Source organism: Phodopus roborovskii, unplaced genomic scaffold (genome assembly GCF_943737965.1).
Source record: "Phodopus roborovskii unplaced genomic scaffold, PHOROB, whole genome shotgun sequence".
NCBI lineage: Eukaryota > Metazoa > Chordata > Mammalia > Rodentia > Cricetidae > Phodopus > Phodopus roborovskii.
In genome coordinates this window covers 21,790,494-21,815,221 of record NW_026126434.1, presented here as the reverse complement: position 1 = coordinate 21,815,221, position 24,728 = coordinate 21,790,494, and the positions used below count along the sequence as shown (strand labels likewise).

At 48.2% G+C, this 24,728-nt stretch overlaps 1 protein-coding gene across 1 annotated transcript in view; it reads left to right on the top strand.

Moving 5' to 3' along the window:
* The window catches only part of Cabin1 (calcineurin binding protein 1), a 107,742-nt gene that overhangs the window by 32,770 nt on the left and 50,244 nt on the right, over window positions 1-24,728 (top strand). The window contains exons 20-26 of the mRNA XM_051186915.1: window positions 789-950; window positions 2,100-2,306; window positions 2,486-2,631; window positions 5,809-6,070; window positions 10,712-10,972; window positions 12,692-12,843; window positions 14,706-14,884. Of these exons, the coding sequence (XP_051042872.1) occupies window positions 789-950; window positions 2,100-2,306; window positions 2,486-2,631; window positions 5,809-6,070; window positions 10,712-10,972; window positions 12,692-12,843; window positions 14,706-14,884 (1,369 nt within the window). The remainder of the gene's footprint in view (window positions 1-788; window positions 951-2,099; window positions 2,307-2,485; window positions 2,632-5,808; window positions 6,071-10,711; window positions 10,973-12,691; window positions 12,844-14,705; window positions 14,885-24,728) is intronic.

Here is a 24,728-nt window from a genome sequence, read left to right as displayed (position 1 = left end):
GTTTTGTAGAAATATAGGAACATTTTTAAAAGAAATTTCTCTTAACTATATAGCTCCTTAGTTTGTTGTTTTGGTTAATTGTAATGGGTTGTAGACTTGGTGAATTTTCTGTATAAATGGATGCCTCATTTTCCCACTTATTTTCAATCTTTGTAGCTCTTCTTTCCTTCTCTTGTTTTAGCACCTGGTCACGGGATGGCACACTTTTTCACTTAAGAGGAGAGCATAAAATCTGTGGATTTTGTGAACAAGATGGTCTCTGTTACAACTCCTTAGATTCCTACTTTAGTACAAAGGCAACAACACCTGCAGAGATGAAAGTTGATTTCTTTCCTTTTTTGTATTATAAAGTAGTTTTTCTTTTCGTAATGAGACTTAGAGATAAGTATTCAGCACCATTTCCTCCATTGGAATCTGAACTTTTGAAAAGTAGGGTTTACGTCAGCCTTGTCTCTTAAAAGAAGCTGCTCAGTAAATGGCACACTTAGCAAATGGATGGAGACGTTGCCCAGGCATAGTGTGACTTCTGGACGTTGGCTAGGTGTGCTGAAGTCAGGTGGTCACACACCTTAAAGGAGCCTACTGCCAGGTCCACCTAGAGCAGTTCTATAGAGATAACAAGTCTCTTCTAGGAAGCAAGCCTTTGGAATCTAGCCACACAGGGACCCCAGACATTACTTCCTCAGATTAAAGGGAGTCCATAAAGTGGTCTCCCTGGGGTTTTGCTTTGACTGGGAGGCTAAGCCTGTAGAGCCATTTCCTCAGGCCTCTCTTCCCACCTGCCATAGGTGCAAGTCCTCCAAAAGGAGCTTGCTGCATCTGCCTCTGAAGACACTCACCCCTACAAGGAGGAGCTAGAGACTGCCTTGGAGCAGTGCTTCTATTGCCTGTATAGCTTTCCCAGCAAGAAGAGCAAGGCCAGATACCTGGAGGAACACTCGGCTCAGCAGGTGAGCCTGCTGCCCCAGACCCTTGGTTGGTGCAGGGGGGAGGGGCCACCTCTCAGGGAGATGGTCTGATGGTTGATGAAAGGAAAGCACTTATCTTACAAGATGTAACTCATAATTGATTCATAATGCAGCACTGGCTTTTTGTTGTTCCTAGGTGTATTTGCAGTTTGGTTTACATGTGTAATTCCATAGATACTTTTTTCTTTTTGATTTGTTTTTTTCCCAGAGCACTGTTGGATACATTATGTCATGACTAATATCATCAGCCATTCTCCAGTCTTAGATATTCTGTACCCTAAAGTATAGGCTACTCTGACCCAGAGGTGTGGAGTGTAACCTTTCCAGTTTATGCTTGACCTCCCCCACACATGTTCATCTGGCAGAGTCATGTCTTTTCTCAAATCATAACCTTCAGTTTCCAAAATTTGCTTTTTTAGACACTAGCCCTAATCAGGTATGAGTCCTAAAAGCCATTTCTCAGGCAGGAGATGTAGTTCGGTTGGTAGAGTGTGTGTGTAGCATAGATGAAGTCCTAGATTTTATCTCTAGGGAGGTGGAGGCAGAATTCATGGCCAGCCTGGGCTACATGAGATCCAGGTATTGAGGTGAGTGGAGAGATGGCTCAGCAAGTAAGGACACTTGCTGTTCTTGCAGAGGACCTGAGTTTGGTTTCCAGCATTCGTAACAGGTGGCTGTCACCTTTAACTCCTCCAGAGGATCTGATGTCCTCTTCTGTCCTACATAGACATATGTGCACATATGTGGCATAAAGTATAATAAGATTTTAAAAAAAATTCTTGACTATTAGTTCTAAAAACAGTATTTAACATGGAATTGCCTTTATCATTTATCATTTAAGAAAGTTAAGTATTTCTGTTTGAGAGTTAAAACTTAACATTGTAACAATTCTGTGCAGTGATATCCTCAGGAAGCTTGAAACTTACACCACCCACAAAACAAAGGACTTAGGCTTTTTAGGAATTTGGAATGGAAGCTTACCTGGCCATTGCAGATAAAGAGTAGGGTACATGCTTTGTGTTCACCAGCACGCACTGACCTCATGGTGTTGAGCACAGTGTGCTCCTGTAGAGGAACTTTTCCTAGTTTCTTAACCTTGCATGCTCTTTGTTTTTTGTTGTTTTCCTTCAGGTGGATCTTATATGGGAGGATGCCCTATTTATGTTTGAGTATTTTAAGCCCAAGACCCTACCTGAATTTGATAGCTACAAGACCAGCACTGTTTCTGCTGACTTGGCCAACCTGCTGAAAAGAATTGCTACCATTGTGCCCCGCACAGAGAAGCCAGCCCTGAGCATGGACAAAGTCTCTGCCTACATTGAGGGAACCTCAACTGAGGTGGGGCTTGGGGAGCACAGGGTGCTGGGGTGCTGGGGCTTCCCCTTAGGCTCTGCTTTTTGTCTGCTCAGCACCACCTGTTTAGGGATTAGAGGAAGACAGGGTGATGGTCTACACCTGCATGCTTGACCCTACCTCTTTTTTCTCCTAATCTTGTCCCCCCCCCCCCCTCTCATCAGGTACCCTGCCTTCCAGATGGGGCAGATCCCACCCCTCCGGTGGTGAATGAGCTCTACTACCTCCTGGCTGACTACCATTTTAAAAACAAGGAGCAGTCCAAAGCCATCAAGTTCTACATGCATGATATTTGCATCTGCCCCAACAGGTGGGTGGTGATGTGTGGAGCCAGACTACTGCCAGGAGCCTGCTGATTCTACTTCAGCCAGTTCTCAGGGAGCCAGTTAAAGTATCCTTGTCTGTAGCAAGATAATGAAAAGGGAATGAAAAATAAACAGCTCAGCATTCTCGAGCAAAGAAGGCTTCTCTCCCAGAGTCCTTTAGGAGAAGGATTTGGGTCAGCAAGATACAAGGTGACCTTTTGGGTCCTGGTGTGCAGGGCAAGGAAGTACTACACAGCCCCGTACTGCTTTGTGCTGCTCCCTTTCCTGGTACAGGACCCAGGACAACTTCTGTATGTTTGGGGTAGATGGGCTCTTTAGAGTTGCTTTGTGGGGGTTAAGAGGGAGTACCAGAAATAAGAGATGGTTCAGTGGTTAAGAGCACCCACATGGTCACTGTAATTCCAGTTGCAGAATCTAACACCTCCTTCTGGCCTCCATGGCATACATACAATGCACATACATACATACATACATACACACACACACACACACACACACACACACACACACACACACACCTGCAAACACATACATAAACTACATAAGTAAAGAAGAATACTAGAAAAGCTGGAGCCTGAGGGTTTGTTGTTGTTGATTTGTTTTTGCCTTGCTGTGATGTTCCATCACTGACAGTGAGGTTGGTCCTGATGGTGTGTGTAGGAGCCCTTGTGCACAAGACTTGTGCTTCCTCTGTACAGCCCTGTTGGGCTTCCTCCTAAAAGGAAATGAACTTTCAGAACTAAGCATTCTGAAGGGCTCTGCTGTACTCAGCAAGCTTAGTACACTTGACTAAAGGGACCATCTGGAAGGGTAGGCTTTGGGCATGGTCAAATCTGATAAAGCCCTGCAGGCAAACTCTCCAGAAGTACTTAGGGCTACTACGATGGTGGATGCCCTTGGGCCATGGGTGAGCAAAGAACTGCTCTAGTGAACCACAGAATTCACCTTTCCACATGCCTACTTGGGTAAGGGGAGAAGGGGCCCTGAAAGAGAAACAGGTTTGTAAGAGCTCACCCATATGAAGGCCCTCCGAAGCCTGAGTCCTCCTCCTGCTGTCTCTGGGATCATTGCTTGAGTTGTGATAGCACAGACCCATGCTCGGATGGTGCTGTGGGTAATGGTGTGGATCTCCCGCTTCCCCATCTAAAAAGTGCGTGTTGATGGCAGGCACTTGGCATGGCTCCTCTCCCTTGCAGGGCCACAGGCAATGGAGTGAGGGTCCTAAAGGCTCTACTAGACCTTCCTCTAGTTCAGAGGTTCTCAACCTTCTTAACACTGTGACCCTTTAATGCACTTCCTCTTGCTGTGGTGATCCTCAACCATAAAATCATTTTATTGCTACTTCATAACTGTAATTTTGCTACAGTTATGAATTGTAATGTAAATATCTGATATATAGGAGATTTCACATGTGACTCTCAAAGGGTTCCCAACCCACAGGTTGAGAACCACTGTACTAGTCTATACATTGTCTGTTTAGAGGCTATCAGCCTGTTAGATCCAGCCCACGGTGTGCTGAGATGTCTCTGCTGAGGACTGGTCCCAGTGTAGAAAGGTTTTTGTTGCAAGATAGTGGTGGTGTATGCCTTTAATCCCAGCACTTGGAAGGCAGAGGCAGGTGGATCTCTGTGAGTTCGAGGCCAACCTGTTCTATAGAGTGAGTTCCAGGACAGCCAGGACTGTTACACAGAGAAACCCTGCTTCAAAAAACCAAAAAAGGGTTTTGTCAGCTTGGTGCTAGGTCTCAGCCTAGAGCTGCCTTTATTCTGAACCGCACAGGCAGGTACCAGTGGAGCCTGGGGGTCCGCCTGGTCCTTGGTACTCCCTGAAGTACAAGGTTAGATGTTTGTATTCTTCCTTGGAAGCCTTCTGAGTGGCATGAAGCCCATGATAGATGTTGGGCGGACAGTAAGGTCCTGATTGCCCTGTAGAGGTTCCTGTGAGGATCGGCTAATGGTTTCCTTCTTTCTCTTTCACTGTGCCCTCCTGCTTTCTTCTGAACTGGAAGAGGAGGCCCCAAATTAGACAGGTGGAGGCGGGGCTAAGACCTAGTTCAGCTGAGTCGGAAACAGCTCTTCTGAGGCTGTTCGCACAAATGAGAGCCCAGAATGGGCACTCTGGATACTTCTTCCTGGGGTCCCATTGTCCCATTGTCACTGAGCCCCAGGTGTCACTGCAGGCCTGCATTCCCAGGGAAGAAATGGTGCCTTGGGGCCTCAGGCCCCTGAGGAAGAAAGGCACCCTTCAGAAGCCTCTCACATGAGGGGTGAAGCCTTCATCTTTGCTGGCCTTGTGTCTCCCCACTCTTGTGTTGTCATGGTGTCATCTTTGGTTGGAGTGTAGTTAAAGCGCTTTTGAACCTCACAGGCTTCTCTTTCCTTTCCCATCTCTTGAAGTGGTCAGACAGTTCGGGACAGCAGTTAGCCAGTGTAAACCTGCACCAAGTAATTTAAAGGTGCCATGGACTGAACTGATGGAACATGGGTGGGCAGCATTAGCCCTTTTGGTTAATGCATTTTCTGTTTTCTGGGCAGCACTCAGTGTGGTGTCTCCATGGCTACTCATCTTCTCCCAGAATTCTTTGCGTTCCTGTCTCAGCTTCTTTCAGGGGATCTCAGAACCATCAGGTCCTAGCCAGCACTTGTCATCTTGTTCAATTTATTGTTGGGATCTGAGCTGAGAGAATGAATAGGGTCTCAGAGACAACAGGAATAAATTGAGTGGCTGGGACCCCACGGAACTCTTGCTTGGTGAGAATATGAGCCTCAGACAGAAAGGACACTGGTCTCTTTGTTGCCTCAGCTGGACCCCTCTTGAAGTATCCCATTCCTTTCTACTGGAGCAGCACCAAGGGCAACTTGCTGGGAGTTGAGCCCAAAAGCCCATCTAGTAGAATTGTCATTGGGTTCTTGTAAAGTGCTAAGGGACATAGAAGAAACATTTTTGTCTCAGCACACCACACCTCATCCTCATTTGGTAGGCCTTAAATATATGTAATGATGTAGAAATCTAGGCTATGACAAAGCGAGGTCATGATCCTGACTATGGAATAGCCAAGCTGGGTTTGGAGCTGTTGTGTGGGAGCAGAACTGCCCTCCACATTGCCTGCCTGACTGCCAGGTTGTAGTGGTGTTTTTAGCTGTACTTTTGTCACTCTCTAGGTTCGATTCCTGGGCAGGCATGGCTCTGGCCCGGGCCAGCCGAATTCAGGACAAGCTGAACTCAAATGAACTGAAGAGCGATGGACCCATCTGGAAACATGCCACACCTGTTCTGAACTGCTTCCGGAGGGCTCTTGAGATTGACAGCTCTAATTTGTCCTTGTGGATTGAATATGGCACCATGTCCTATGCCTTACACTCATTTGCTTCCCGCCAGCTGAAGCAGTGGAGAGCCGAGCTGCCTCCTGAGCTTGTCCAGCAGGTGAGGACAGGCGCCGCCATCTTCTCTCTAGCTAGACTGCCCTAGGGTCCCCTCTGCTCTTTGCTCTTACCCTCACACATGTGTCCTAATCAATAATAGCTACTTCTTGGTCTTGGGGCTCCTAGTACATTGGCAGGAAAATTCAGAGGTAGACTAATATGACCTGACTGCCTGTCATCAGTTTGAGTGTAGTTAAGTGGTAGAGAAGAGGTGTTGCCTGTCTGAAGTAGGCACCTCTTCTTCCCTTTGAGGCCGTGGTAAAGTCCTTGACCTGGCATGAGGGTTTTCAGTTTCTTGATGTGCAGCATTCCTCTAGTGTAAGTAAGATCCAGGGTCTGACCTGCAGTCACTGCTCACAAGAGTACCATTGCTTCCTTCAGATGGCAATGAAGGAGTCATGCTGATGTGTTTGGGGTTTGTTTAGGGAGGGGTGAAGGGTGTTGGGGATCAGGCCCAGATCCTGGTGAACACACACTGCCACAGAGCTATCCTCATGCCGGCAAGGTTAGGCTGTCAGGGCAACAAAATGTCACAGCTCAGAAAGGCTTCAGAGGAGAACAGGATGTTGAAGGAGCTGACCAGTCAGGTAGACAGTGCTTGGTTTCAGGTTTTGCACTGATCATCTGTGATTAAAACCCAGGCAAGATGATGGCACTTCTAACACTGTTGTGACAGTGCTGGAGGGCTAAACAAGACCCTTGGCAGTTACACCACTGCAGTCCTCTGAATGCGCTGTCTCCTTGAGGGTGAACTGATTGTGCCAAGGTCCCTGCTGCCTCCAGGACCCTACAAAGTAAGACACAGGCTCCCAGAACCTTTGAACTCCAGATGATATTGGAAAGCATGATGAAGAATGCAACCAACAGTCCATTTCACCACTAGAGATTACCAGTTTTATAATCTGAGTCGCATCCCTAACAATCTACAGTGAATACAAGGAAGGCTACTGTTTGAGGACCTCAGCCCTGGGAAAGTCATGAAGTGAATCTTCTTAATGAGGACTGAGTTATTGTAATAACTAGTGAATAAAAGATGTCACTGGGCTTTATGGAAAAATTAATAGTGAAATGTCTCCTGAATCTTATGTAACTAGAACTCCGACAATGCCAAGAACATGCTCTTCCTCAGCAAGCAAAGATTAAGTTGACTCATGAGGAGCTCAACTTCCTATCAGTTGGGTGATTAATGACACACACCATTCACCTTTGCAGCATACATTTAGAAAGCTGCTTTTGTAAACCTCTTTGGGAGCTGCCTCCCTTTCCCCAGGGTTTGCATTCCTGTGCCTTTCAGAATATTGTCTGTCCAGGCAGTGGCCAGCTGTGTTAGTCCTCAGTCCTCATGCATAAAGGCTCAGAACTGTCACACTTGCCTGGGAGTGTGGCAGGCTGGGCGCACAACACTGGGCTTTACTGCTGGCTGTTGTTTGAGGTCTCACCCAGTAATGTCGCCCTCTCCCTCTGTGCTCAGGACACCACAGTTCAGGAGTTGGCTCCTGGGTTTTAGACTCACAGCAGTTTGGTCCCAAAGTTTTCTTCCTTCAATAACCCCATTGAAAGAACTCTACAGATGAGTGGGAATAGCGACTCCCATACTTGGCTGGATCTCTTGTGTGGATATGGAGCTTGTTAAAAGGAATTCCAGGGACCCTCAGATAGAAGCTGTGCTTTTGCAAGCTCCTGCGTGGTTATGTTTTCCTCTATTATTTTCTTAACCTCCCCCCCCCAGTGGTTTAAATGTGACATCATAGGGTTAGGCTCAACACCAGGGTCAGAGGGCATATGTGAGAAAAGTGGTCTGAGAGGTTCCACTGTGCTGCTGACTGAAGGCAATGTCCAGTGCTCTACAGGGCTGACCCCTGACAAGAACAGGGTGAAGTAAGTGCCTGCGGGGTCTCAACCAAACATCAACCTCTTTAAGAAGCTTTTGTTCAATTTGTGTCTTTCTGACTTCAAAGGGAAACCAAACTTTTTACACACACAAGGAATGTATTTTGAGAAGAATCGAGGAGGATTTGCCTGTTAGAGTTTTCCTTTCAGCCTAGATACTGTTGTGCTCAGTGCAATGTGTGGCCTCCTTTTCTCCTCAGCTTACACTGTTGAACTCCCCTCAGGTCACTTTCTATGGTTTAATAGAGTCCCTTTAACCGTGTAAGCCGACTTGGTTGTAGCTGACCATACAGAACCTCCTTACTGTATTCTGTTTGTATTCCAATAGCCTCAGATCCCCTTCCACCAGCTGCTGTTATAGAACTTGACTCCTTGGGTGGCCTTGTAGAATTAGGAACACAATTATTCTCTGGGTATACACAGTGAGGTAAGGTGGCCTGGATCTTAGGATCTCTCCCCTAATCTCCTTGTACTGATCCTGGTGAGATTTCACACTTACACTTTCCAGGAAATACATGTCCTGAGAGCCAGGAGGAATCTTCTCTGCACCTTTTGTACAGCTCCCGCAGACAGGGAATAGACTTGACATCCCCCACCTTTTCCCCTGGTCTGGTTCTCTTCTACCTATGCTCACAGCCTTGAGATGACCTCGGTGTTTGCCTGATGGCCACTGTTATCCCAGGTAGCTCAGGTTCTGAGAGTGCTGTCGGGCTTTCAGGACAGCCGGAGGGGATGGAAGGCCCAGGGATGTAGAAGTCCTGGAGGAAGGGAGGTTTGGCCTCCTTATCTGGGGCATATGCTGCCCTGTAGGACTGGCCTGTGTTTCCTAGACTCTTTCTACCTCTGGGCAGGCAGCTTCCTTGGATGCAGTCCCTGGTGGTTTGAGCTGTGTCTGGACTTACCATGTCTGAGAAATGGGCTGTTGAACATGTTTTCATGTTGTTTAGTTTTTGCCTGCAGACTTGCAGATGTCAGTTCTAAGGCTTAGAAAAAGAACTGGGGACCAGAATTTCTTAACCAAGTGACTTGTGGGGAGTGACAGCATTGGGAGAGGTCAGTCATGATGCCTGCCTCAGCCATTTCCTGAGCCCCAGCACAGGGACCCAATACATGGGGAGACTGAGGTGCCATGAATAAGGGTATCCATTCTGTTCTGAGGATGACAAGCCAGAATGGAGCTATGCTGTAGAGCTTCTAGACACACACTCTTGGTGACTGTCCTTTTCCTCTTGAGTGATGAGTACCAGCAGTTGTACCTGCTGAACTTGACAGAAACAGGGACATTGGCAGTGCCACAAGGCTGTTAAGCGGTTCAAACAGAAGAAGCACATTTAAGCACCTGCCTTCTTACCTTAGACAGATGTGCTGCAGGGAAGACAATGTGATAGAATCTCATGTGACATGGTTGGCCCTGTACCATGATTCTTTTTGTTATATTTCATTCAGGGATGGGTTTGTAGTTCCAAGGTGGCCAGTTTCTTTTTAGAAAATGATTGACAGAGCATTTGGGTAGCACACGGCCCCCACAGTCAGCTACTGCTGTAGGATGTTCACAAAAGTAAGCCTCTGCCGAGCAAATGTAAGTAGGGCAGGTGTGCCATGTAGGACAGAGCACATGCAGCGGAGACCAGTGCTTGTGTGTTGCCCTCTCCTGTCCCCCAGAGCTGGCCTATATGCATGTGTACACTTGCACACTAGCCCCTGAGGTGAGCTGGGGAGAGCTACAGCCTCTGTGCCATCAAGCCAGGGCACAGTGTAGAGGGGCCAGAGACCTGGGGTGCCCAAAGTACAGCACTCTCCACTCTGTCCACAGCCTGGGAGCTCTGGAATGAAGGATCTCTCTCTCTCTCTCTCTCTCTCTCTCTCTCTCTCTCTCTCTCCCTCTCTCTCTCTCTCTCTCTCTGTGTGTGTGTGTGTGTGTGTGTGTGTGTGGGTGGCAGCTGTCAAGAAGTGGAAAAAAATAAGCTGTAAGGCCTCTTGCAAATTGATCTTCCATCATGATTGTTGCTGGCCTTTGTAAAAGGGTTTCTTGAGGCTCTGGCTAAATACAGATGCTCAAGTCAGTGGGTCTTGTGTGGAACTCAGGAATCTGCCTTTACAAATGCAGTCTGTCTCTTTGAAAGGGTAAGGAGAGGCAGGAAGCTCTGTTTTATCCTAGAGGTTCACACTCTCCAGTGCTTTGATTTGGGGATTCTCTCCAGGTGTGGCTCTCTCCAGGGATATGGGGCATGAGTGTCCTCTTTAGCTCTGATTGCCTGCCCCACTGAGAGGTGGGAGCCAGTGCTCACTCCCTGCAGCTGGATGTAAAGGATGCCTGATTTTTTTAAAGTTCTATAAGGCATAGTCACATCAGCCTCCTTCCTCCTTATGTTGGTGGATGATGGGTACTAGTCTTTATCATAGCCACACAGGCTATATAGTTGGGAACCTAGAAGGAGAGCAATAGGAACTTCATAAACTTTACTGTTAGGTGCTATGGGAAGAATCTAAAAGAAAAGACCTTTGAGTTGATGAGAAATTACCTGAATTTAAGTCCAGCTCTGGACCTTGCATGCTTTTAAGGAACTCCCAAGCACCACATCTCATTTTCTACTGTTGTGAAATGCTGACAACAGTTCTGGATCTCAGGTTCACTGAGAGGAATTTAACTCCGTGAACAGGTCAGCTGGCTTCATCCAAGAAAACCATGATCCCTGGGCAGGTGCAGGTATTGCGCCTAAGGCCAGTCTGCAGGCTTGTGATCTTGTTATAGATGGAGGATCGGCGCGACAGCATGCTGGAGACAGCCAGGCACTGTTTCACATCTGCAGCCCACTGTGAGGGTGATGGTGATGAGGAGGAATGGCTCATTCACTACATGCTGGGCAAGGTGGCTGAGAAGCAGCAGCAACCACCGACTGTGTACCTGCTGCACTACCGGCAGGCTAGCCACTACCTGCACGAGGAGGCTGCCCGTTATCCTAAGAAGATCCACTACCACAACCCACCTGAATTGGCCATGGAAGCCCTGGAGGTAACATGGCAGGTCCAGGGGGAGGAAGGCTGGGCAGAAGGGGCTGCTTGCTCTGTCTCCCTGGGGACGTAGCTCACAGTCCCAGGGGCTCCCTTACAACCCCACTGGTACTATCTCTTCTCAGCAGTTTCATGTTCAATTTAATTCAGGCAGCCTGTTCTCTCTTGTCCTGAGAGAGCTTGCCATCCTTTTGGAGAGAATGAGTGCTTTGTTTTTAGTTCTGAGGAAACAACCTTCCTCTACAGCATGCACATTCTTACTGGTCCTTCAGTGCTGCATCCGTAATGGCATAGGCATTCAGACCTGTTGCATGGCAGGAGGAGGGTGGTCACTCTTGCCCCTAAGCTGCAGGTAGGCACCTAAGGCCAAGTGAGGCCTCCATCTGTGCCCAGGGGCTAGCAGCTTAGAGGGTGAGGCCAGGATAAAAGCCAGCTGCCCTTGATCACACAGTGATGTGTTTTGTTTCGTTTTTCCACTGCTGCTTTAAACCAGAGCCGTGCTTTATTGCCAGGATTTGCTTTTAGGATTCCTTGAACCCTTTTGATGAAGGATCGCCTATTGTTGACAGCAGTCCTGACCAGTAAACTCTCTTAGGGGTGAGGAAACAAAGAACACAAGTGGAAATGTAGTGCTGCTTTTCTCGGCCTAGGAATCAAACCTCCCCAAGGTCCTGAGCATGGTAGCTTTACCCTTTTGGAGCTACAAATGCTGACCCTTGGCCCATCCCACATGGCTAGCGTGCGTCCTAGAATCTGGGCAGAATCTATTTGTTTTCCTGCTTCTGTGGGCACGGGTTTTTGTTGTTTTTGTTGTTGTTTCCTTCCCTTCCCCCGATTATAAATTTGATATGTATTTTTTAAGAGTCATAAAATTCTCAAAACTATAAAACATCAAAGTCCACAATAACCCTGGTGTTGTTCCCTCCACCCCCAATCTGTACTAATGGTCTAGCACCTATGTTCTTGAAGGTCTAGGTATTTTTCCCTATTATTGTGGGGGTAGGAACACTGTCCTAGGCTTTTGTAGCCCCTGTTTTCATTGGTCAAGATGTGCTAGGAGGTATGGAAAGCTCTCCTGCCTGCCCTGTACCTTCTATTTGCTCAGAGCATTTGCTTACCTGAATGGCCTCTTTGTGGACTTTGCCAGGATAGTTAGTGTGAGGAAGTATGCTTCCCTAGCCTTTTGTCAAAGAGCTCTTAGGAGTGTTTCCAGGGGTCAAGGTTTAAAAGTGGAGTTGTAAACTACTTGCAGTTCTGACCATGGCATCCGATTACTCCGGAGAATGACACTGGCAAGCATGTTGGTTCTCTTGCCATGCTAAGAACCTCTAATACTTGCCAATTTTGTGATCAAACAACAAAATATTGCACTTGGCAAATTGAGAACAGGGATCAAGAGTTCCAGACCACCCTCAGTTACATAGCAGGATTTAGGTTAGCCTGGGCTACATCAGTTCTTGAGGCAGTGCCCACTGGATGCTACTGTCATTACCTACCATCATGTGCTTTGATTACTGGGTTTGAGTTAGAATGTTGACAGTGTCCAGTTTAATTTTCAGGGTTTATTTGTTGGGGTGGGGGGTTAAAAGCTAAAAAAGACAGGCAATGTGTGGTGGCTTGTCTCTCGGGGCAGCAGCCTATTTACAGTGTAGCTGCTTCACCTGTGGAACAGGCCTTAGCTTGGAGAATGCTGCTTGTTATGCCCAAGGTATTGTTCTAGGTATACTTCCGGCTCCATGCTTCCATCCTGAAGCTCCTGGGCAAACCTGATTCTGGGGTTGGTGCAGAGGTCCTGGTCAACTTTATGAAGGAGGCAGCAGAAGGGCCTTTTGCCAGGGGCGAGGAGAAGAATACACCCAAAGCATCCGAAAAGTGAGTACTGGTTTGCATGGACCAGGGTGGCCCATCTTCTGTAGGGCAATATTCAGAGGAGGGCTGCTGGATAAACTGGACCTCAGAGTCTGATCTGGGGCCAAGCCATTTCTGTTAAATCTGCTGCCCCTGTTCCCTTTACTCTGTAGCTTTGGCTGGTGCTGCCCTACCTTCAAGGCTGAGTCCTGGGGAGAAGCCAGCCCCTCCTTCCTGCTCCAGTGGAACTAAGCTTTGTTCTGTGTAGAACATAGTAAAAGTTTTACTTTTTTCTCTTACCCAGAACTCCAGCTGGATGACCTCTGAGGCCCAGTGTGTGGTCTGGAGTCTCAGTTGCTTGGGCACTGATCACTCTTCCCCTGACACCTCTTACTGTAGCATTTCTACCCGCTCATCCTGTCTCTAAGGCCCCACCTGGCAGCAGGACCCAGCTGAGAAACCTGTGCCCAGGCCTGACCCTAAGACCTGCCTGTTCATGGCTGTAGGCAGTCATATGGTCTGTGCCTCCAGCTGAACAGGGCTCAACCCTGCCCAAGCAGTGTTTCCTCTGCTTGTGGGGAGAGATGAGCACCTGGGCGATAGGCCAGTTAGGTTGGTACAGTGTGCTCAAAAGTTACAGATTGGTGTTTGCTACTCATAAAAGGGTTCCAGGATACAACAAAATTTTTATTGATCATAATTCTGTCCTGAAAAAAAAATAATTCAGATATGTGGATACATTGCAGTTACAGGAAATCAGACATACGTACGTAGACTAAAATGTGACAGGTCTGCCTTGTCACCAGAATTGGCTATTATTTAGTTTAATTTCTCAAATAGTTTTCTGTGTATTTGTACACAGTTATTTGCACATATGCAAATGCAGGTTTATTTTGTTTCTGTGATACAAAAGAATTAAACCCAGGGCCTTGTACATGCTAGGCAAGTGTTCTACCACTGAGGTCTCCTCCAGGTTTAAGTTAAAACAAAGCAAGGCGGGGCTGCTTGTGGAGGAGCCTCCTCAGTGCAGAAGTTTCTTGCTTTTGTGGGTTAGAATTCAGAAAAGAGTAACTTTGTATGCCTTTTATTTAAAAAGTTGACTGGTCAAAAGTGTAAGCATGCCTTCCCTGCCACTGATTCTCACCTGGCTGAAGAGCCCTGACCAAACTCCAGACTCCATGGTGAACTTGCTTGCTTTCTCTGACCCTAACTCAAACAGCAGGGCTGTCTCTTCTCTCTGCCCAGGCCCCCACCTGCCCCATGCCCCCAAGCAGTCATGAACTTTTCCAGGCTATCTCCGATGTTTCTTTGTCTCTGAAACTATGATAAAAACCTCTTCAGACTTCAGCAAAGAAAAGAACAGCTGAAGGTGTTGTTCTAGTCTGCTTTTCCCTTCAACGGTGTGTCTGGGACCCACCTGTGCTACTCTGCTTGTCACTTTTCCTGCCTCATACCTAGTCCTGCGATAGCATGGATGTGCCGTGCTTCATGTGATTATTTCCATAGATATGAGGGCTGTTTCTGCTTTCCCCCCACCTCGCAGTGCTGTAGCAGAAACCCTCGGACACTAGTGTGTAATTGTTTGTTTGTGCAGAAAGGTTTTGATTTGGTGTGCATGCTGAGGTAATGCTTGTCACTTCCCCTGCAAGGTCACCTGAGCCTGAGACCACGTGCTGTTAGAGCCTGGCTAGAGAGGTTGGGCAGCATCCAGTTAGAGACTGCAAGCTATGGGGGTGGTATGGAGGAAATCTTCCCTAGAGTACTAGCCAATAAGACAGGGGCCACCCAAGGTATGTGGAGCAGCCAATCCTGGGGAAGCTGCTGACCCATAGTAGTACATTTATTTTACGGTGATAGGGACTTTGACTTGTGCCTCTGTTCCACAGGGAGAAGGCCTGTCTGGTGGATGAGGACTCCCACTCTTCAGCTGGGACAGTGCCGGGCCCCGGAGCCTCCCTCCCCTCCTCCTCTGGCCCAGGTCTGACATCCCCACCTTACACAGCCACTCCGATTGACCACGATTACGTCAAATGTAAAAAACCCCATCAGCAGGCGACGCCGGACGGTATAGTGCCTGTTCTCCCTACTGTGCCCAGGGTGGCACACCAATTGTGGGGAGGGTGCTTGAGCGACTTCATTTGTCGCTTTGTTTTGGTGAGGGCGGTGCTGGGTCTGGAGTGACACGGGCAATGTTGCGGCTGTTCATTTACCTCATGGATTCACGGTGCTTCTTGTGCTTCCAAGACATACTCAGAGTCGCCATCTGCTACTCACCCACTTGGGAGGCAGGGGAGGGGCAGATCTGGCTGAGGCAGCTTGCTTTTGAGCTCTCATTTTCCTGCCTGCAAAACAGGGATACCAACATCTTCTTTGAATGACATTTGGAAAACCCTGTCAGTTGCCTGGAGTGACTCTTGGCACTGTCAGCTCCATGTGGCCTACATCCGACCGCAGAACGTTGTCATGGCCCTCTGTCCTTTAGTGTAGGTGGGCCAGAACTAATTCTAAATCTGTCACTCTCAGGCATCCAAATAGGATGCTGATGGGGTCAGCTAGGACCGTTTAAAGCTGTTCCATGTGGGGTGAGGCAGGTGGCGACTATTCAGTCACATCCCTTACTAACATTAGGAGGCTTGCATGCTGGCCTATAGCTTAATCTGTCCATGTTCTCACCTGTACAGTAACAAGCTGGTGACAGAGTACTTGGGATCAGCAAATTGATGGACGTAGAGGGTCAGTGAAGTGGGCATTAGAGAGGTGGTACTGATGCTGAAAGGCACCGTCACTCCCATGTCACTCATCTCATCTGGCTGTGGGCAAACAGGCCTTGCTCTGCCATCCAGGACAATGATGGAACTCTCCTGGGTGGGTAAGAGTGGTACCAGGGCTCTTCCCCTGTCAGGTGGTTCTTAGGGGAAGGATGGACTCTCTGGATACCATGGTAGCTCTCACTTTGAGGTCCAGCAGAGAGCTGAGGGGACAGACTGTATTGCCTTGGCTCCAGCACCCTGCTGAGATCTGCCTGGTATACCCATTCATGAAGAGCATGGGCATCTGTTCCAGCTCACAGCACTGAAAGCCCCAGGGAAGGATGACACAGTGGCCAGGGTTTCTCTCCTTTGGTGATTTCCTGGAAGAATAGCACCTTTGAACATCCCCTCGTAGGTTTGGCTTGTTGAAGAGAGACTGAGGATCTGTGTGTGCTATGTCTCCATTACCTGCCACGGGTTGTCTTTGATGAGTCCCTGTGTTTACAGCTCTCCAGAGCAGTCATTACTGACCCCTAGGAGCTGACCCCTAGGTCCTCCAGTCTCCAGCTCAGCAGATTCCTCTATCTAAGAGCCTCTTGCTCTTCTTTGTTAACTCCAATTAAATCGGGAGAACCACACTGCTCCAAACTTTGAAGTTGAAGGTAACAGTAGAAGCAGACTGTGCCCTGTTAACTTTCTGCTAAATACTCCTGGAGAGGATTCAAACACCATGCCAGAGTCCTCAGGAGAGAGGCTGCCCTTTTCAGTGCTTTGTGTTACAGGACCCTGTCATGTGCTTCTAGGCTGGGGAGGACCTGCACCAGTTTTGCAGCCCCCTGGCTAGCTCAGATTGCAGGTACCAGGGGCTTGGCTATCAGCCCACAGGATTGGTCATGCTTTGAGGAGCAGGAAGGAGGGAGGCAGGAGTACCTCAGAGGAGCCTATGCCATCACTTGGCACTGATAGTCTTACTAACCCATATGGGCACATGTGTGACCATAGAGCCAGTAGGAGGCTACTGCAGAGGTTGGGAACTGGGTGTGGTGTGTTTATGGTGCTAACCTATTTGTTCTGGAAGTCTGCAGAATAAGAAAGTTCAGATATACTTTCAGTGGTTTGAAAATTATTCCTGTTAACTGAAGCCACTGTGTTCCCGCACCCCATCTTTGTCCAGTCCCAATGTGTAGCAAAGCATGTCTTCAGAACCTCCAGCCTCTTCACCCTCTGCATCCTTAAAGAAATGTCTGTGACAGGAAAATAATTAGAGCCCTAGAATAGCTATCCTCTTCAGATGTTGTAGTTTCTCTGGTTCCTAGGGAAAGGTCTAGACCTTAGCAGCAAGCAGATTGCAAGTCAAGGCATTTGCTGGTAGCTTGAAGCCACGCTACCCGCTGCTACTCCTGCTTCATGATCTAACTGAGGACAGGGGTATTAATACTTCTCTTTAGTTAGAGTCACTCTCCCAGTGCAGCTAGGGTGCTGGGTACTTCTAGCCTAATGCCTCTTTGACTAGGGAGCTGTTAGAGGTCAGATGGAGAGGCAAGGGTAGTAGAGGGCCTACAGTCAAGACCTCTGAATTCCAGCCTGGCTCCCTGTTTACAAGCTCAGCTTCCTTAGACATGGGCCTTTTTTGGTTTGCCTTAAGGGTGTAAAAGTATTTGCACAGCCTGGCCTCTTCCTAGAAGCAGTTTTTCAGGTCATCCGTGAAGAAGGTACATGAACTGGATAGTACCTCATAGAGTGAGAAGCCAGGTCCTGGGGTATGTCATCAGTCTTGGTTTGTATCCCAACTTTGTAGCTGAAGTGTCGCATCAGGAGGTGTAGGCAGTGCCAAATGAATCATCAGGTGGGTTGTAAGTAGCTTGCCATTTGAATGTAGCTCCTTCCTAAGACCCAGCTTCACTGTCTGAACTGTTCTGACTTGCAACCTTGTGTTGCCTGCACTAGAGGTGGACACTTCTTATAGTCTGTCACACTTGGCGAAAGCTTTGGGATTGGCCCCTGAGACCACAGTAGCCAGCCATCACATCAGCTCTTCTTAGCAAGGTAGCTAGACTGACCAAATTGAGACAGAGAGGGAGAGGAGAGGGAAAGGTGGAGGTGGGGTGCCCAGTTGATAGAGCTGTTTTCCCATCTCAACTAACTTCTTCCCGGCTACTGTATTTCATATTTAGACTTCCTGTCTAGGGAAAAAGTGACATGAGAACTACATTGTAACCGTTGGGGGGGGGCTCCCAGTGATTGCTATGTGTACATGGCAGATGGCAGAAAGTAATTGTTGAGTAGAATCTCTTGTTGCCCACATGCTAGTTAGTACAGGTGTCTGCACATGAGTACGTGTGTGAGCAGTTAGGCTTTTCCACATAGCACTCTATGCTCTCAGTAACAGGCTTCAGGCAGGTACCTGCAGGATGGTAGCACGTCTCCATCTTCACAGCCACCATCGGGCTTGACAGTGGCCTTGTTTCCCTAAAAGAAAATCAAGATGAGGGCAGGCAGGGCTCCCTGCATGTTGGGGCAGAGCTGAAAGAGAGAATGGTCAGAGTCTCTTCCCAGGCTAGGTATGAGGCTGATTGTACAGATTGTATTTCTGTGTTGTTGGTGGTGCCTCAGTGAAGGCTGCGTGGAACAGGACTATTCTGAAATGGCTCTGGCCTTCATTTGATCAGGCTTAATTGACGTTCAGGAAATGTCAGTAGCAATATCTATTGGATAAAGAGCCTTGCTGTTGCTTATCACATTCTGTGTCAGTTGAGAATGTCAAAGCCAGGAAAGGGCCTCAGAGGTCAGAGGACTGGCCCTGTGGGATGGTCTGTGGTTCTTTAACCAGTGTTTGCCCAAATCCATGTAGGTCTTCCGGCAGCAATATGCCAGATGCACAGAACAGCCCTGTAGGCCTAGAGAAAGTAGGCTCAAGTCAGTCAGGCACATTCAGTCAGGCACATAGCTGAGCAGTGGGGCAAACCAACAGCACTGTAGGGGTGAGATTGCATGGCCCAAAGGTCTGGTTTGGTTAGGGGTAAAAGGCCTAATTTAGTGAAGATCTATGGTCTATATCAGCAAAGGGAACAAAACCAGGAGTCTTGGGAGCTGGTATCTATCTAATGCAGGACAGAGCTACCCAGGAGCCCCATGCCCCAGGTTGTAGAGAGTCCGGCTTCCTAGGGTACCACGCCCTCTTTACAGCCGTCCATCCTCACCCACCATTCTGTCACTGTTGTGTGCTGTTTTCATCACGTTCACTCCACACTGCCTCCACCAATATTGCCCGTGCTGCCCCTAACCCTGCCCACACTCTGTTCTCCAGGCTTTGTCTTTCTGCTTGCACCTGTCACGGCTCGCTTCAGGGAACAGTGCAGACCGCATGCTCAGCCCTCAGTCCGGCTCCCTGCTTCCCCTGTGACCAGGAGCACCTTCATGTCTGCCGGTCCTGTGATTTCGAGAATGTGTGTTTGATGTGCTTGGCTTCTGCCAACTGCCCATTTTCCCAGTTCTGGCCTGATACAGAGGCACTGGTAGCCTCCCCCCCCCCCGAAAGTTCTCCTGTCTCCCTGCCTGGCAAGTAGTTCAGGCCTGTATTTCCATTGTTTTGTTCATTCTTTCTAAAAACAACAAAAAGGCAACAGACTCTATAAGATACCAAATTCTTTTTACGAGGACAAGTATAAAACTGCAAATTGTGCACAGTAGCTAAAACTAAGGTGGCCCTGGCTATTAAGGGCCAGGGTTCCAAATGACTATTGAGTCGGTCCTGAGCCCGATCTTCACCCTGCCTTCCTAGGGAGAAGGGTGGGTTGGTTTTTGTGGGAGCTCCATATTCCTATACACGGACCTGACCAAAATGGGAGAGTCCCAGGGGAGCTCATGTGGTTGGGGACAGAGCCAGTCACTTCCTTTCTGTTCTTGTCTTATTCTTACCCTTTCTGAGAGCCTCTTTCAGGCCATTGCTGACGATGGCAGCTGCTGTGTGCTAGGCATGGAAGAGGGCACCATGGGGAAAATCAAGATGAGAGTGCCCCGAGCCCTGCTGTGGTTAGACCCGCATGTCCCTAGGTGGTGCCTTGAGACAGTGGTTGGTTCTCTGGGATTTGTGGATAGGGGTGACTTTAAGTCTACAGGACACTGAGGGAGGTTTGGGGTGGGGGCAAAGACAATGAGGGTTAGAGAGCCCTGCAGTGTGTGGTTGCTGGGTGGTCGGGGTGGGCACAACGGGATGTTGTGGGGAAAGAACTTGGGAGAGTAGCTTGGGTGGGACTCTTTTCTGCAGGCAGCAGAGTGACAGGGCCACAGCGACTCCTGCCTCGGCTCCAGACAGATTCTCCTTGTCTTTTATTACAAGAGCTTTTTTTCTTGGGTGCCTGGGGCCATCCCCAGCAATGGCCAGGTCCCAGAGAAGAGGTAAGGACTCGGCAAGGGAGGATTGAGTCAGGCCATTGGTTGTCAAAGAATCTTGAAGCCTGACTGATCAGCAGTCAGAGTGCTTCTTTATTTGTACAGAATTCAGTAAGCAGGGGTAGATTCGTGTTGTTCCAAAACAGAGATCACATCTTTTTTGTTTTCAGACTCATGTTTCGCTTTCTCTTTTGTATCTTTTAGTCATCGTTGATAAACTATGACAATAGAGTTTCTTTTACAATCATTTTTACTCATCAACCATATAACCCAACTACTAGGCAGCTCTTCCAGTTTCAAGAGCACTAGAAAGAAAGAATATCTCCAAGCCAGCCTGAGCAGATTGCCATGTCCCGAGCAATGTATTTTTTTATTCTTTGGTCATAGGCTATCATAGCGGCTCTGTACAAGTTAACTTTTCTAAGCAAGGGACGTCCTGACACCTCATTCTGTTATCATCTTTCCACACCATTCTTTGCTCATTAGTGTAGTGTAAGTCCCTGTGTAGGGCAGAGGTAACTCCAGCTGAGCTGTGTTGCTATACATGCTACATACTCACCTGAGTATATAGTGGGAAGAGGCTTGTACTTTGTTCTGGTTATCTTGTTCCTGAGTAAGTATGGAGCACATGTTCCAAGCGTGTCTCAGAGCCTCATAGGAGACCTCCAGGGCATGAGAAGGTCTTCCAAGTAGATAAGAACATCTCCCTAAACTTGGGAGAGGTGCTGTGTTCAGGACTTACCTGGGGCAGCTTAGATGCAGCCTTCCTGGGAGAAGGCACAAATGATTCTTAAGAAATTGCCCAATGATCTAATATCCTTAGGTTTGCTGGGTCTTTGTCAAGCAGCTGTGCTGGCTTTGTGACTTTTGCCATTCCCATCAGATATGACTGTGCCATCTGGGAAACACAGCTAGCTGTGTGCTGCCAGCTGTCCTGGTGTCCTCTTCTCTTGGCGATTGAGCTCAGAATGTGCTGCTCACTAGCCTTAGGAATGTGGGAAGCCTGTTGAGTTCTTCTTGGCTAGTGTCTCCTCTGACCTGAGATACAGAGTAAGAGGAACAGAAGACCCTTTTTTCTTCCCTGTGGATATCAGACTTCCAGCGCCACTGTCTGAGCAAGGTGGAGCTCATTGCTTCATTGGCCTACTGAGATGCCCTGCTGCCCACCTGCTGCTTGCTTCTATCGGGGCTTCTATGTTTCTGGTGATTCTTGTTGGTGCCTTTGCATCTCCTCAGCCTGCTATTATGAGTGACACCTCTGTTACCTATGACCATCCCTGTTCCTGGTAGACTCATCCTTTTCTGGTAACTGGCTAGCAAAGACCAGCTGGAACGAATTTTGCCTAGTTGAAAATTTTTCAGAATGTTGATTCTACTTGAACTTGTGGTTTTGGAAGCTTGTTTTCTGGCTGGCAGACATTCTGATCTCTTTGGGTTCACTGGCCAGCATCATTGCAGTCTGATGGCATGGTCACATGTCTCTCTGCATGCTCCCTGGCCTAAGGGGGTGTAAGCAGGAGCTAAGTCTTAGGCTGGAACAAGGGGCACAAACACATTGAAGGAGGTTCTGGAAACTCACACCTCATAAGTAAAGTCTCTTAGACTGTCTGGCCATTCTGTGGCATTGAGCATAGTTAAACCTGGTTAAAGGAAGACTCAACACAGAGCCCCTTTCACAGCACATGGGACAGGCTGTGTTTCTGTCACCAAGCCCACCTCCTTTCCTCTTTATGGTGGGCTCTTGTTCCTTTGGATCCTGTCCTGGAGGTAGAGAGTACCAGGGCCTCATCAGCAGGTGACTGGCAGCTGTACTGCCCTCAGGACTCAGAGAGGGCAGACAGGAGTGGCTCCTGTGCCTTTGTATGAGTAAGAGACTCAGATATTTAGCTGGACAATGGTGACACAAGCCTTTAATCCCAGCACTAGGGAAGTTCTAGGACAGGCTCCAAAACAATACAGAGAAACCCTGTCTCAAAAAACAAAACACTCACACACACACACACACACACACACACACACACACAGAGAGAGAGAGAGAGAGAGAGAGAGAGAGAGAGAGAGAGAGAGAGAGAGAGAGAGAGATTTCTCATCTTGCCCCAACTGTTCATTACTATGAGGAAAAATGTTCAGGGCCGGCCTGTAGTCAGCTTGCTGGTGTCAAATCATCTTTCCTGTTAGCCACCAAGCAACACTCCAGCTTCTGAGACTCAGGCAGAACTGGGCTGTGGGCTGTGTATGGTTTCTATCACATTCCTGTCACCCAGCCTGATGGTATCTTTGACTGAATTTTTAAAACATTGTATGTGCATAGTTATTTTTTTCTGAATTTATGTCTGTGTACTGTGCATGTGTCTGGTGCCCAGGGAGGTCAGAAAAGGATGCTGGATCCCCCAGGACTGGAGTTACAGACAGTTGTGAGCCTCCATGTGGGAATCAAACTTAGATCTTTTAGAAGAGCATCCGGGGCTGAGTCATTTCTCCTGTCCCTGGGCTGAGTCTTGACATTCCTAAGTCAAAGGGCTTTCTATAGGTTTCTTGCTTTGTCTCAAGACCAGGCCAATCCCAGGAACCCCTCAGAGATGTAGCTGGTGGCTGAGACAAGGGACATATGTGGCCCTCTGCAATCCACCAGGAGAGTAGTCTTGGCTTTAGTAGCATTAGCCAAGCACCCATTCAGACCACGCCAAGGCCTCTGCGTGCTCAGGATCAGCCTCTTTAGGACCCTCAGCTACAGGGTCCCAGGTAAGGTCTGCAGAGCTTGGGGGCAGCTGTGTAGAGGTGGGAGGACCCTCCCTGGTTTCTTTGTCCAGTGTGCCTGAGCCATGCATTATGTATATTGCGACCAAGCTACATTCAGCTATCCAGGAAACATGTTGTATTGGCCAGGGAGGGTCAGTGTCTCCCTAAAGGCACAAAGTGGTGAGTGGGAACCCCACCCAAAAGGAAGCTGACCCAATTCTCCCAGAAGTCTCCCCAACTCCTGGCCGCCTTCAGTGCACTGGCCCTTGCTTGGCTATATGCCTGGTGACCTGAGAAAACACCCTTGCAGGGGGCCTTCTGGGAGTCAGGAGGAAGCTGGTCAGTAGCATCCTTTTTCCTTCTGCCCCACTGGTAAGACTCAAGGGGAAGGCTTCCTGCCCAGGAGGAGAAGCTGCCCTAGGCTTCCCACACGGTGCCCCTTGTCACTCCCCAGCAACTGATCTGACTTCGGACTCTAAGGCTGGCTTGTGTTCTGGGAGAGCTGCTAGTCTCTGTTGTTGTCTTTGCCCAATTTCACTCAGCCCCTAGCTGTTCGTTCATCAGCTGGTGGCAGGTAGAGGGTGCTTTTAGCATATTCTGTAATGCTCCTGGCAAACCTTGTCTGTTTTGTCTGAGTGTTTGCCCCCCAAAGGTCCTCAGCCAGCTGACCCTGAGAAGATGTGACTCCCGAGGAGAGAAGGGAGGTTCTGTATGCATGCCCTGCTGAAACAACCTGTTTATTTTTAGATTGAATCCGGACAGGTAGCTTAGGCTGGCCTTGAGTCACAGAGATTCTGCCTCAGCCTCCTGAGTACTGGAGTTAAAGGTGTGCAGCACCACACCAGGCTTGGAGCCACACTATAGGAGCTTTTCATTTGTCTTTACCCTCTTGCTCTAAAAGAAGGGAAACTTGACTTCTTTCTGAACAGTTGGGTTCTTGATGTGGAACCTTGAGTGTTGTCTTGGAGTGTATAATCAGGACCATTTTAAATTACCCCCAATTTCATATTCACCAGACATGCAGGAGCAGGTTAGAAATGGGATCCTGAACTTTGTATCCCATTAGTGTCTTATTTGAAGAAATTCACCTCAACTGGCTGTGGTAACTACTGCCAGTAATCCCAGAAGTGAGGAACCTGAGGTAGGCTAGGACCCCAAGTGCCAGGGCATAGTTGGCTACATAATAGGATTCTTTTCAAAGGAAGAGAAAGAAGAGGGATAGAGAGGCAGCAAGATGACTGGCTCACCAGGCAAAGACATATCTACCAAACCTGAGGACCTACACAGTACACTCTCTGACTGACCCCCATGTACACATGTGGGACATGTGTGCATGCATGTTCACATACACACAACAAAAAGAAAGTGTACTTTGACGTTTTTTAATTTTGTCACCAGAGAAGGTGGCTCAGTGGTTAAGAGCACTTGCTTCTCCTCCAGAGGACCCTGTTCAGCTCTCAGCACCCATGTTATGTGGCTCACAACCTCCTGTAACTGCAGCTTCAGGGATTAAACACCTTTGGCTCTGAGATCACCTGTACTCAGGCACATGCCCGCATGCACACACATACCTACACATAATTAAAAATAACAAAAACCAAATCTTAACATTTTTTTAGTCTTGAAAGAAGTAGGAGAGAGAAGATATTTGTCCTCTTTCATTTTTTAAAGTTTTTGTTTTGTTTTGTTGAAGACAGAGTCTCATGTGATGTAGGTGGTTGGTCTCAAACTTTACATGTAGCCAAGGATGATCTTAAGCCTCTGACCCACTGTGTCTCCTAGTGAATGTTGGAATTATAGGTATACACCACCACATTTGGTTTATGTGGTGATGCTAATTGAGCCCAGGGCTTTATTCATGCCAGACATCCTACATCCACTTGTTGTCTTTTATTTCTAATGCATGTAAGCCCCCAGAATCCCACGAGCAGGCAGCAGCTTTGCCAGTTCTACTTTCCACCCCAGCTACCCAGTTCTGCCATGATTGTTTTGTACAAACTCTAATTCCTAGGCTCTGCCTAGCACTGC